The 14,001-nt window shown below is 42.8% G+C and overlaps 1 protein-coding gene across 1 annotated transcript in view; it reads left to right on the top strand.

The window, feature by feature from the left end:
* Positions 1-14,001, top strand: part of LOC126266626 (neuroendocrine convertase 2) — a 1,418,212-nt gene that overhangs the window by 809,189 nt on the left and 595,022 nt on the right. The window contains exon 5 of the mRNA XM_049970986.1: positions 8,321-8,397. Coding sequence (XP_049826943.1) covers positions 8,321-8,397 — 77 coding nt within the window. The remainder of the gene's footprint in view (positions 1-8,320; positions 8,398-14,001) is intronic.

The following is a 14,001-nucleotide window of genomic DNA, read 5'->3' as shown; positions in this document are numbered from 1 at the left end:
GGTATATGTTATATTGCATTTAGGAACTTTCGGGTAATTGAACATGTATCAATAATTACAGATTTCTGTAGTTGTATATATAAGTTTGGATGTAGCTGCATTGCATTGATGTACTGGTGGATATTGTGTGGTATGACTCCTGTAGTTGATAGTATAATTGGTGTAATGTCAACTTTATCCTGATGCCACGTATCCTTGACTTCCTCAGCCAGTTGGATGTATTTTTCAATTTTTTCTCCTGTTTTCTTTTGTATATTTGTTGTATTGGGTATGGATATTTCGATTAGTTGTGTTAATTTCTTCTTTTTATTGGTGAGTATGATGTCAGGTTTGTTATGTGGTGTTGTTTTATCTGTTATAATGGTTCTGTTGCAGTATAATTTGTATTCATCATTCTCCAATACATTTTGTGGTGCATACTTGTATGTGGGAATGTGTTGTTTTATTAGTTTATGTTGTATGGCAAGTTGTTGATGTATTATTTTTGCTACATTGTCATGTCTTCTGGGGTATTCTGTATTTGCTAGTATTGTACATCCGCTTGTGATGTGATCTATTGTTTCTATTTGTTGTTTGCAAAGTCTGCATTTATCTGTTGTGGTATTTGGATCTTTAATAATATTCTTGCTGTAATATCTGGTGTTTATTGTTTGATCCTGTATTGCCATCATGAATCCTTCCATCTCACTGTATATATTGCCTTTTCTTAGCCATGTGTTGTATGCGTCTTGATCGATGTGTGGCTGTGTTAGATGATACAGGTGCTTGACATGTAGTGTTTTCTTTTTCCAGTTTACTTTCTTCGTATCTGTTGACGTTATGTGATGTAAAGGGTTGTAGAAGTGGTTATGAAATTGCAGTGGTGTAGCCGATGTATTTATATGCGTGATTGCTTTGTGTATTTTGCTGGTTTCTGCTCGTTCTAAAAAGATTTTTGTTAAATTGTCTACCTGTCCATAATGTAGATTTTTTATGTCGATAAATCCCCTTCCTCCTTCCTTTCTGTGAATCTTTCTGTTGCTGAATGTATGTGATGTATTCTATATTTGTGGCATTGTGATCGTGTAAGTGTAATGAGTGCTTTAGGTCTGTGTTACTCCATTTCACTACTCCAAATGAATAGGTCAATATTGGTATAGCATAAGTATTTATAGCTTTTGTTTTGTTTCTTGCTGTCAATTCTGTTTTTAGTACTTTTGTTAGTCTTTGTCTATATTTTTCTTTTAGTTCTTCTTTAATATTTGTATTATCTATTCCTATTTTTGTCTGTATCCTAGATATTTATAGGCATCTGTTTTTTCCATCGCTTCTATACAGTCGCTGTGGTTATCCAATATGTAATCTTCTTGTTTAGTGTGTTTTCCCTTGACTATGCTATTTTTCTTACATTTGTCTGTTCCAAAAGCCATATTTATATCATTGCTGAATACTTCTATTATCTTTAGTAATTGGTTGAGTTGTTGATTTGTTGCTGCCAGTAGTTTTAGATCATCCATGTATAGCAAATGTGTGATTTTGTGTGGGTATGTTCCAGTAATATTGTATCCATAATTTGTATTATTTAGCATGTTGGATAGTGGGTTCAGAGCAAGGCAGAACCAGAAAGGACTTTATTATTATTATTATTATTATTATTATTATTACTGTGAAGTACCGTTATTATTATTATTATTATTATTATTATTATTATTACTGTGAAATACTCCAGGTTCAGAATTTTTAGTGTAACTGACGAATGTTACCAACCCTTTCTTATACACCAGTTAATTCTGATTTGCTGACGTGCAGCTGAAGAAACTGAAATAGCATTATTTTTAATCGCAGTTCTATCATATGATTACGAGCACGCATTTTAATGATAGCCCCGAATCGTAAAAAAAAATGCCTTCTCGAAAGTGTTATTCCCCCTCTGGCAGTTTTTGCCAGTAAGTCGTCGATTCGACCTCTAGTGACTAACGTCATTGTGCGAGGAGCTAATATCGATTCGACTCTAGGGATAAACCAAAGGACCACCTACTGCGGTGCACTGGAAGAAGACGACTTCGTCGCTACTCAAGTAACGCTGTATCATGTGTCATTATTATCGCCTCTATCTACACTCTACCCACTGACGATGTAGTTATATAAACATCCATACTCAGAAAGCCGACTAATGGTTCGTGGAGGGGAGGATAGTTTGTGTACCACTTCACTCTTTATTGACTCAGTCGTGAATGTTTCAGGGGAAGAGCGACTCTTGGTAGGCCTCTGTGAGAACTCAGTTTCGTTTAATCCATGATCTTTTCGCGAAATATACGAAGCAAGTGGTGTCAGGAATACAGGGTGAGTCACCTAACGTTACCGCTGGATATATTTCGTAAACCACATCAAATACTGACGAACCGATTCCACAGACCGAACGTGAGGAGAAGGGCTAGTGAAATTGTTTAATACAAACCATACAAAAATGCACGGAAGTATGTTTTTTAACACAAACCTACGTCTTTTTTTAAATGGAACCACGTTAGTTTTGTTAGCACATCTGAACATATAAACAAATACGTAATCAGTGCCGTTTGTTGCAATGTAAAATGTTAATTACATCCGGAGATATTGTAACCTAAAGTTGACGCTTGAAACCTCCGACGTTCAGTTGCGTGTTGTAACAATCACGGGCCACGGTCGACGAGCAGCATCTGCAGAGACATGTTTACGATGACGACGGTGTTCGCGAGTGTGGCTTTAGTGCACTGTTGTGGTTTGTCCTAGCTGTCACAGTGTCCGGATGTAGCGCTTGCTGCTATTGTTATTCTGCATTCGTCTCCGCACGCAGACTAACTGTAGTACACCGTGTTACCAGACGTCTGTGATAGTGTAGTGTTGTAGGAACTGCGACCATGGTGTATTCGAGCTCTGAAATGGCGGAGATGATACTCATCTATGGCGAGTGGCGACGAAATGCAGCTGAAGCCTGCAGGGTGTATGCAGAACGGTACCCGGACAGAGAGCATCCAACGTGTCGCAGATTGCAAAACACCTACCGCCAACTGTATGCAACAGGTATGGTCGTAGCAAGCAAACGGGTCCGTAACAGGCCCGCAACAGGAGAAGCGGGAGCAGTTGGTGTGTCAGCTGCTGTTGCCATGAACCCACACATGAGTACACGGGACATTGCGAGAGCCGGTGGACTGAGTCAAAGTAGTGTCATGCGCATACTGCATCGTCACCGCTTTCACCCGCTCCATGTGTTGCTCCATCAGCAATTACATGGTGATGACTTTAATCATCGAGTGCAATTCTGTCAATGGGCATTAACAGAGAATGCGTTGCAGTTCTACCTGTTTACCGATGAAGCGGGTTTCACAAACCACGGGGCAGTGAATCTACGGAACATGCATTACTGGTCCGTGGACAATCCTCGCTGGCTCAGACAGGTAGAGCGACAGCGACCGTGGACTGTAAATGTATGGTGAGGAATCATTGGCGACCACCTCACTGGTCCTCATTTCATTGCAGGGGCCCAAACAGCTGCAACATACATCGCGTTTCTACACAATGATCTGCCAACGTTGCTCGAAAATGTCTCACTGGAAACGCGTCGACGTATGTGGTATCAGCATGATGGTTCACCTGCACATTCGGCAATTAACACTAGGCTGACCCTTGACAGGATGTTCGACGGGCGTTTCATAGGACGTGGAGGACGCATAAATTGGCTAACCCGTTCTCCTGATCTTACACCTCTGGACTTCTTACTGTGGGGTACGTTAAAGGAGAATGTGTACCGTGATGTGCCTACAACCCCAGAGGATATGAAACAACGTATTGTGGCAGCCTGCGGCGACATTACACCAGATGTACTGCGGCGTGAACGACATTCATTACGCCAGAGATTGCAATTGTGTGCAGCAAATGATGGCTACCACATTGAACATCTACTGGCCTGACATGTCGGGACACACTCTATTCCACTCCGTAATTGAAAACGGAAACCACGTGTGTACGTGTACCTCACCCCTCATAGTAATGCACATGTGCGTCAGTGAAAAAGACAAATAAAAAGGTTTTAGCATGTGGACGTTATGTGCTATTCCAGTCTCTTCTGTACCTAAGGTCCATCACCGTTCCCTTTGGATCCCTACGTAATTCGGTCCTCTCCGATACACACGATCGAAGAGCGGAGGAGTGGTACTCAAGCGTCAACTTTAGGTTACAATATCTCCGGATGTAATTAACATTTTACAATGCAACAAACGGCACTGATTACGTATTTGTTTATATGTCCAGATGTGCTAACAAACCTAATGGGGTTCCATTTTAAAAAAATGTAGGTTTGTGTTAAAAACATACTTCCGTGAATTTTTTTATGGTTTGTATTAACCAATCACACTAGCCCCTCTCCTCACGTTCGGTCTGTGGAATCGATTCGTCAGTATTTGATGTGGTTTACGAAATATATCCAGCGGTAATGTTAGGTGACTCACCCTCTATATTGATTGACTCTTCTAAGAACCCACCTCTCGGATGACTAAAAGACTCGGCTGATAACCGGAGAAGATTTCATGTGTGCTAGTCCTTATATCCTGTGCCATGAGTTCGGCTATTACACGCATGGAGAGTGCTTACTTTGAAGCCATAACGGGACGATAGCAGTGGATGACACGGCTGCTCACTGTTTATTTTATCGGACAATGAACTGGTGAGAGGTTTTCTGATAAGTGGCGCCTATCTCCGCAGCAACAATCCGCTATATCCGACGATGACAATTCTCATGGAAACTTTGTTGCTCCAGCAGCTTTTATTGCAGCGAACGGGTACTTCATCTGCAAGGGACCACCAGTTTCTACGAATGTGGCCATTGCTTAACGTATCGGTTCTGGTGCAGTTCTTAAAATAATAGAGGGATGCGATTTGAGGGCCATTTATTGGAGACGAGCAAATGGATTTTACCCAGAACTTCAACACTATACGAATATCTATACCTCGCACTATACTATTCGTAATACGACTGTTTAATTTAGGGGCAAATGTCGTATTCAGTCGCTCATGACTTTGCAACAACTGGCTCTAAGTACTAAATGCACTCTAAGTATTTGGTCGTGAAACAGCTTTACCACAAGTCTTCCCTCTACGAGACATTTGCGCCCATTGATTTTGCTGAGCTAAATTTCGGTACTAGATTTTAGAAATCAATTCTGACGCCTTCGGTTCTTTCTAAAATAATATTGAAAAATGTTTCGTAGACTATTAATTTCAAAGTGATTGGTAATATTAGAAATTTTATCACTGTCACCAGGACTGCAATTTTCCGGTCTTCGAGCCTCAGGGCTTCTGCTTCATTTGCGATTCTCGATTCTTCACAGAGAGATTGCCTGCGATCCAACCACTGTGATAGAATTGTTCGTTATTGCCGTACTATTTGAGCAACTTATTGGATTGATGTTGTGTTTTCCGCTTTGAAAGGCAGAAATGAATCACGGCACTAAACTTATTTTTGAATGGGTTGTGTCATTTTGCTTTTATTCCATTAGCGCTTTGCCAGCAAACAAATAAAAATCCGAACTGGACGGAAAGCGGTAGATGTGTTATACATGTACAGACAAACAAACGATTACATTTTCAGAATAATTGAGTTATTTGATTGAAAGGAAGAACTTCACATATTGGGCAACTCAGTAACGCGGTGGTCCACCTCTGGCCCTTACGTAAGCAGTTATTCGGCTTGGCATTGATTGATAAAGTTGAAATATTCCTGGCAGATTAGAACTGTGTGCCGGACCGAAACTCGAGCTCGGGACCTTTGCTTTCGCAAGCAAGCGCTCTACCACTATTATTTTCATCTTATTTTCTTCGTTATAGTTCGTTGCATTTGTTCAGGGCGGACGTCCCATGACGCCTGTTCAGGTTCACCGTTGATCCGTTCTCTCAGTTTAGTATTATTATTATTATTACAGAGACCAGCTAATCACTGATCTACCCAAGCACAATTCAAGACCCGTCCTCACAGTTTCAATTCCGCCAGTACGTGGTCTCCTACCTTCCAAACTTCAGAGAAGCTCTTCTGCGAATTTGATGAACTAGTACTGGTGAAAGAAAGGATACTGCGGAGACGCGGCTTACCCACACCCTGGAGGAAGTTTCCAGAATGAGATTTTCACTCTGCAGCGGAGTGTGCGCTGAGTTCGAGTTTCGGTGCGGCACTCAGTTTTCATTTCCCAGGAAAGTTTCATATCAGAGCACACTCCATTGCAGAGTGAAAATCGTATTCTCGAGTGATAGAGCTATTGGATGTCCGTCTCATATCGTGCCAAATTATGTACAATTGACGCGTTAGGTCGTTAAAATCCCGAGGTGGTTGGAGGGCAATAACCGTAATGCACAAAACGTTCTCAATTGGGGAAAGATCAGGTGACGATGGTGGCCAAGGTATGGTTTGGCAAGCACGAAGACAATCCTTGCCGTGTGTGGGTGGACATTATCTTGCTGAACTGTAAGCCCAAGCCGGCCCTTGTGGCCGTGCGGTTGAAGGCGCTTCAGTCCGGAACCGCGCTGCTGCTATGGTCGCAGGTTCGAATCCTGCCTCGAGGAGGGGTGTACGTGTGATGTCCTCAGGTTAGTTAGGTTTAAGTAGTTCTCAGTTCTAGGGGACTGATGACCTCAGATGCTAAGTCCCATAGTGCTCAGAGCCATTTGATTTTTGTAAGCCCAAGATGGCTTGCCATGAAGGGCAACAAAACGGGGCGTAGAATACCGTCGACATACCGCCGTGCGGCAAGCCTGCCGCGGATGTCAATCAAAGGAGTCGTGCTATGAAATGAAACGGCACCCCGGACCATCACTCCTAGCTGTCGGACACTAAAGCGGGTGGCGGTCAGGGTGGTATCATACAGTAGGCCCGTGCATCTCCAGACATGGTTTCACTGATCATCAGGGCTCAATTCGAAACGGGACACATCACTGAAGACAGTTAGTTCCATTCCAGGCCGAATATGACCGACACCACTGCAAACGGAAGTGTTGTACAGGGGACCGTTAGGTGAGCTCCCATTTCTGCGAGCCACCTATTAATGGTTCTTGTGGTCACTGAAGCACCACTTGCACTTCGGCTCGATGATAATAATGAATAAGGGGTTCCGAATGCCTTTCTGACGATTCCTCCGCCCTCTCGCTCTGTCGCCTCTCTAGGTCGACCGCCTAAGTCTTGACGCTGTATTCGGCCATGGGTCACCCATCCCTGGCAACACCGTCGAATAGTGGCCCCTATTGAGATGTCCAGCGATTCGTCGGCTTCTTTGAGCCCAACTATACGTCCTCTCTCAAATTTCGACACCATTGTGTACTGTTCACACAGCTGTCTGCGAGGCACAGTTACTGTAAAAAAGAGTATACGGAATTAAATTCGCAAAGATTTTCTGCCCTGGTATCGACACGTCTCCAGATTACTAATCCCTTCCAGCTGCGCGGTGAAATTGCGCTACAGTGTCACACCTTCATCCATCGGCCACCGAAGTTTACAATTTTGTATTTTCCATCGAACACTGTATGGATATCACTTTGTGATCAGTTTTCATGCCTCCTTAGTGGTTGTCGTTTCTTTTTCTGTCTTAGAACGTATGTAAATAAAGTTATTCCTTCCACGCTGTTTGTGGCAATTGCGTAACATAGTTACCGTTTTATTTTGGCGCGTAAACAGCGCCTAACACTGTACAAATATTCACGAAGTCTGCTTTTTCTCACCATCCTGGTCGGCACTCCTCTTTACTCCCGGCTACATGAGCGCTTGTCGCATCTGCTGGAACGGCCAGTTGTGGCTTCTTAACTGCAGCCCAGCTCACGTATCGCAATTTACAAGTCTCTGTATTGAATACCGAAATCTACCTTTGGTTGAAACAAAATTAACCAAAAGAATCATAATATGTCGAAGTGCATTTGTGATGGGAAGTATCCCAACGTCAGTACTTTGGGGAATGACATTTATATTGCCATATTTAAGTTATTTCACTCCATCGAACTTTGGTAACCTGACAGCTAATTGTGTGGCGCGTACAAAATCCTCCGTTGACTTGTACTTGTACTATCTCTCTTCATAAACCTATAGAATGCGACACAGTGTTCTGCTTCTGTAACTTGTCTCAGTTTGTTGTCTTGCCCGTAAATCTTATGCCGAACATAGAGAACGGAGCTCTCGACTGTTACAATAAATTTTAGCACCCTAATATAAGATTTTTTTATTGTATATATTAGAGGGTTTAGATATGCGACCTCCTTTTCAAGCACTAATCGATAGTCTCCAATGAGGAATTGTCCAGATCTGACTGATGTTTTCCTTTTTGTCTTACAGAACGCTCGCGCCAGTTACGACTTCAGCAGCAACGACCCCTACCCCTACCCGCGGTACACGGACGACTGGTTTAACAGGTAAGGCACGGCTGCACTCAGCAAGGGACCTTATACCACTCATCTCCCATGTATAACAGCAAATTCAAGAACTTTTTGAAGCAGGGCTGTTCAAAGTTGGGAAAGACCGATACAGATATTTAAAGTGAATGTCTGTCTAAAAAAAGTATACTTCATTTTGATAGTATCACGGACTGGGCCAGTAAATAATTTACTCTTACAGTAAAATTATACTGAGTGGAACAGATGTAAGTTTTACCTTAATATGTGCACACATTACAATGTTGCCTTTTTTTTCTCCGTGTCAAAGTCTTCCCACAAAGACTTCCTCACTTTCATCTACATCTAAGTGATTACTCTGCTATTCATAATTAAGTGCCTGGCAGAGGGTTCAATGAATCACCTTCAAGCTGTCTCTCTACCGTGACCTCTCGGCGCTCGGGAAAAACGAGCACTTAAATTTTTCTGTGCGAGCCCTGATTTCTCTTATTTTATCGTGATGACCATTTCTCCTTATGCAGCTGGGTGCCAACAGAATGTTTTCGCAAGCGGAGGAGAAAACTGGTGATTGAAATTTCATGAGAAGATCCCGTCGCGATGAAAAACGCCTTTGTTTTAATGATTGCCACTCCAATTCACGTATCATGTCTGTGGCACTATCTCCCCTAATTCACGATAATAAAAACAAGCCGCCCTTCTTTGAACTTTTTCGATGTCATCTGTCAGTCCCACCTGATGCGGATCCCACACCGCACAGCAATACACCAGAACAGGACGGAGAAGTGTGGTATAAGCAGTCTCATTAGTAGATCCGTTGCACCTTCTGAGTGTTCTGGCAATGAATCGCAGTCTTTGGTTTGCTCCACCCTCAATATTATCTATGTGATTGTTCCAATTTAGGTTATTTGTCATTGTAATTTCTAAGTATTTAGTTGAATATACGGCCTTCAGACTTGTGTGACTTATAGCGTAATCGAAATTTAGCGGATTCCTTTTAGTACTCATGTGAAGAACTTCAAACTTTTCTTTGTTCAGGGTCAATTGCCACTTTTCGCACCATACACATATCTTATCTATATCATTTTGCAATTCGTTTTGGTCAAGACGGTAAATGACAGCATCATCTGCAAATAATCTATGAGGGCTACTCATATTTTCTCCTATGTCGTTAATATAGATTAGGAACAATAGAGCGCCTGCAACATTACCTTGTGGAACGCCGGATATTATTTCTGTTTTACTCGATGGCTTTCCGTCTGTTACTACGAACTGTGACGTTTCTGAAAGGAAATCACTAATCCTCTCGCAAAACTGAGGAGATATTCCATAGTCGCGCAGTTTGGTTAGAAGACGCTTGTGAGGAACGGTGTCGAAAGCCTTCTGGAAATCTAGACATATGGAATCAATCTGACATCCCTGGTCTATAGCACTCATTGCTTCACAAGTTCCGTGGTGACTATGTGTCAATAAATCGTTTTCTTCGAGGTACTTCATAATGTTCGAACCTAGCATATGATCCAAAACGCTACTGCAACTCGACTTTATTGATATGGGCCTGTAATGCAGCGGAATACTCCTATTTGCCTTTTCAAGGATTGCTGTGACTTGAGCAATTTTCGATTCTTTAGGTACGGATCTTCCTGTGAGCTAGCGGTTGTATATAACTGCTAAATATGGAGGTATTGCCGGCCGGAGTGGCCGAGCGGTTCTAGGCGCTTCAGTCTGTTGAAAGGCTTGATGTCAGGAAGAATTGCGCTCACAGCTACTAAAATTGTTGTTTATTAAAACACGACCAGTTTCACGGCTTTAAGCCGCATATCAGTCTGAAACCGCGCGACCGCTACGGTCGCAGGTTCGAATCCTGCCTAGGGCATGGATGTGTGTGATGTCCTTAGGTTAGTTAGGTTTCAGTAGTTCTCAGTTCTAGGGGACTGATGACCTCAGATTTTAAGTCCCATAGTGGTCAGAGCCATTTGAACCATTATGGAGATATTATATCAGCATACTCTGAAGGGAACCTGACTGGTATGCAATCTGGACCGGAGGCTTTGCATTTATTAAGTGATTTCAGCTGCTTTGCTACACCGGGGATATCTGCTTCTGTGTTTCTCATCTTGGCAGTTTTTCTTGATTGGAATTCAGGTATATTTAATTCGTCTTCTTTGGTGAATGAGCTTCGGAAAACTGTGTTTAATAACTCTGCTTTAGTGGCACTGTCATCAGTGACTTCACAATTGTTATTGCGCAGTGAAGGTATTGATTACGTCTTGCCACTGATGTGCTTTATGTATGACCAGAATCTGTTTGGGTTTTCTGACAGATTACGAGACAGAGTTTCACTGTAAAAATTATGAAAAGCATCTCGCATTGAAGTACGCGCTATATTTCGAACTTCTGCAAAACTTCTCCAATCTTGGGGATTTTGAGTTCTTTTGAATTTGGCATGCTTTTCTCGTTGCTTCTGCAACAGCGATCTGACCAGTTTTGTGTACCGTGGGGGATCACTACTATCACTTATTAATTCATGTGGTATATATCTCTTATTTTCCGTTGATACTATCTCTTTGAGATCATTTCACATTTTTTTCCGCTTGCGTGATCAGATCGGAGGAGGGAAGACAGTCTCTTAAAAAGGTGTTAAGAGCATTTGTATTACCTTTTTTGTTTTTAAATAGATGTACCTTGCTTTTTTTATGGTTGTGGGTAGTATTCAGCCTTGCAGCAACTGCCGTGTGGTCGCTAATCCTGTGTTCGTCATGATACTCATTTGTCCAAGATTATTTGTTGCTAAGAGGTCAAGTATGCTTTCGCAACCATTTGCACTTCGAGTGGGTTCATGAACTAATTGTTCAAACTATTTTCTGATAAAGCATTCAGTAGAGTTTCGGATGACATTTTATGCCTGCCGCCGGCTTTAAACGTATAATTTTTCCAGCATATCGAGTGTAGATTGAAGTCACCACCGACTATAATTGTATGAGCGCGATACTTACTTGAAATGAGGCACAAGTTTTCTTTGAACTGTTCAGCAGGTGTATCTTCTGAGTCGGGGGGTCGGTAAAACGATACAATTAATAGTTTAGTCCGATTGTCAAGTATAACCTCTACCCATGAACTTATTTTCGGCTTTAGCCAGGTTTCCGTACCTATAACTATTCGAGTTTCAGTGCTTTCTATTAGGGCTTGGAGCTCTGCTTCTTTCCCAACACAGCCACGACAATTTACAACCACAATACCGATTGTTACTACAACTACCTTACTATGTTTTACCTGCCCTCTTTTAGACGGACGCCCTTTCTGTGGTTTCCTGAGACCCTCTAACGTAAAAAACCACCCACTCCATTCCACACAGCCCCCTCTACCCGTGTAGCCGCTTCCTGTGTGTAGTGGTCTCCTGATCTATTAAGCGGAACCCGGAAACCCACCACCCGATGGCGCAATTCAAGGAATCTGCAGCCTACACTGTCACAGAACCGCCTGAGCCTCTGATTAAGACCCTCCACTCGGCTCTAAACCATAGGACCACAGTCGGTTCAGTCTACGATGCTGCAGATGGTGAGCTCCAGCTTAACCTCGCAAGCGAGCCTGGCAGTCTTCATTATTTCCTCTAGCCGCATGAAACCAGAGAGAATCTCCTCCGATCCAAAGCGACACACATCATAGGTATCGACATGAGCCGCCACCTGCAGTTGGCGGCAACATGTACTGTTCATGACATCCGGTAGCACCCTTTTCACATTAGGAATGACTTCCCTCGGTGTGATCACTGGCTTCCTTCCCCTCCTTGGCAGCCATGCTCCTAAGGGGCCACATTACGTGGCTAACGCTGGAGCTCCCAGCTACCTGCAAACCCACCCTCTGTGAATGTTCAGACCTTGCAGGCCAAGAAGCTTCCTCTGGGACAGGGTGGGCGACTGCATCCGTCTTAGAGACTTCGTCAGTCACAGATAACGCCTGGAACCTGTTCGTCAAACGAACTGGGGAAGCCCTGTAATTGGACCCTCAGAGAGTCTTTTGATGCCTGGCAGACTTTGGAATGATCTCCCACTCGATGAAGGGTGAGGGGTCAACCTCAGTGAAGGCAGTGCCTGGAGCGGCCACACCAGTGGACCGATCGGGGATCACATGGGATGTGCTCGACGTCCTTCACATCCCCGTGTCTGACCCCCCACAATGATGGCCCTTGGCAGCAGCCTCAAACTGTGTGACAGAAGTCAACACCACCTGGAGCTGTTAGCGAAGGGTCACCAACTCAGCTCGCATCTGCACACAGTAATCAGAGTTCCTACCCATTACTGAAGTCGCTCCTGTTTGAATCTCTTAAAAATATGTAACAAACGAACGGTGTACTTGCCTTATTAGCAACAGAAACCTGAGTGGCTTGTCACTCATGATCTAACCGAAACTTCGCTGTTTTAATCAAAACAAACAAAAAACTTTACAACCTGGTGTGTTCTGCATGGTCATGACTGTAGCGCTAAGTGAACTACTCCTTTCTGTATAGACTAACTGTTTTGCATCCACCTGTCTACATTTTAACACCTAACCTGCTGACAAGTGGAAAACAAGCATTAACAGCTTGCTCTTGCCACATGTTCTTGGAGGTACTACCCAACCTAAATCGTACTACTCCTAATAGCTATCATTATTACTATGAAAATTAATTAAATACTTATGTAATGTTTAGTGCACCAACCTCAGCCACCAGTAGAAATATCTGCACTTATATCGATTACACGAAATATATCACGCACTGTCATAGCCATTCAACAGTTAAATTTGCAAATGCTGTCAACCTACTGTGATGGTAACATAGAGCTAGGACAAAATAAATCTTTTCGGTTTTGAGCCCGGTATCTGCCCTATTTAGATATCGCACTCAGACGCGTTTCCTACCCACTTTCTAGCAAGAATAAGGAGTAGAAGTATTGTTGAAAGGTGCCTTAAGAACGATGCTGATATTCAGCTTAAATGATTAGAAGACATCTGTGAAACCCAGCGAGAAAACCTGCATTCCCAAATAAAACTACCATCTATTTTCTATTAGACTTCTCGGAAAATAAGTACCTTAAAGAGCATCAAAGCTATAAAAATATTCACAAATTATGTGCCGTATGGTTCCATTTATTTCTTTCATCTTCCACTGAAGAGGGGGATCTTGGGACTGCGTAAATTCTGCCCCACTTTCTTTATAGCCTCACCCGCAGGGATGACGCATCTGCAGATGTTTACAGACCTGGCTCATCCATCACAGGTGGGACGAGGTACAGAATGTTGTAATGCCGAGTTATTTTCAGACATTTAGCAAACTTTTTAATCCATTCACATCAGGAGGTTCTCAATTACTTCGTCATCTTTTTACACCTGTTTCACCGGACGACAGGTCACCATAGGATGCTCGAAAGTTGTGTTTACTTTCTTGTACGGGGAGGCACCAATATTCAACAACTTGCATTGTCACCAATTTAATACGCAGGGCGCCCCCGTGATGAGAACGTAACTTCTATTTCGTTATGTGATCGACGTAAGGATTTTGTCAAATAAAGTACCCAACCATTCCAGTATGTCCATTATTAGAATATTATTCCAAGAATGAATTTTCTCTCTGCAGCAGAGTGTGCGCTG

Source organism: Schistocerca gregaria, chromosome 4 (assembly GCF_023897955.1).
Source record: "Schistocerca gregaria isolate iqSchGreg1 chromosome 4, iqSchGreg1.2, whole genome shotgun sequence".
Taxonomy (NCBI): Eukaryota; Metazoa; Arthropoda; class Insecta; order Orthoptera; family Acrididae; genus Schistocerca; species Schistocerca gregaria.
Note: the sequence above shows the minus strand (reverse complement) of the source record. Positions and strands in the feature narration are given on the sequence as shown.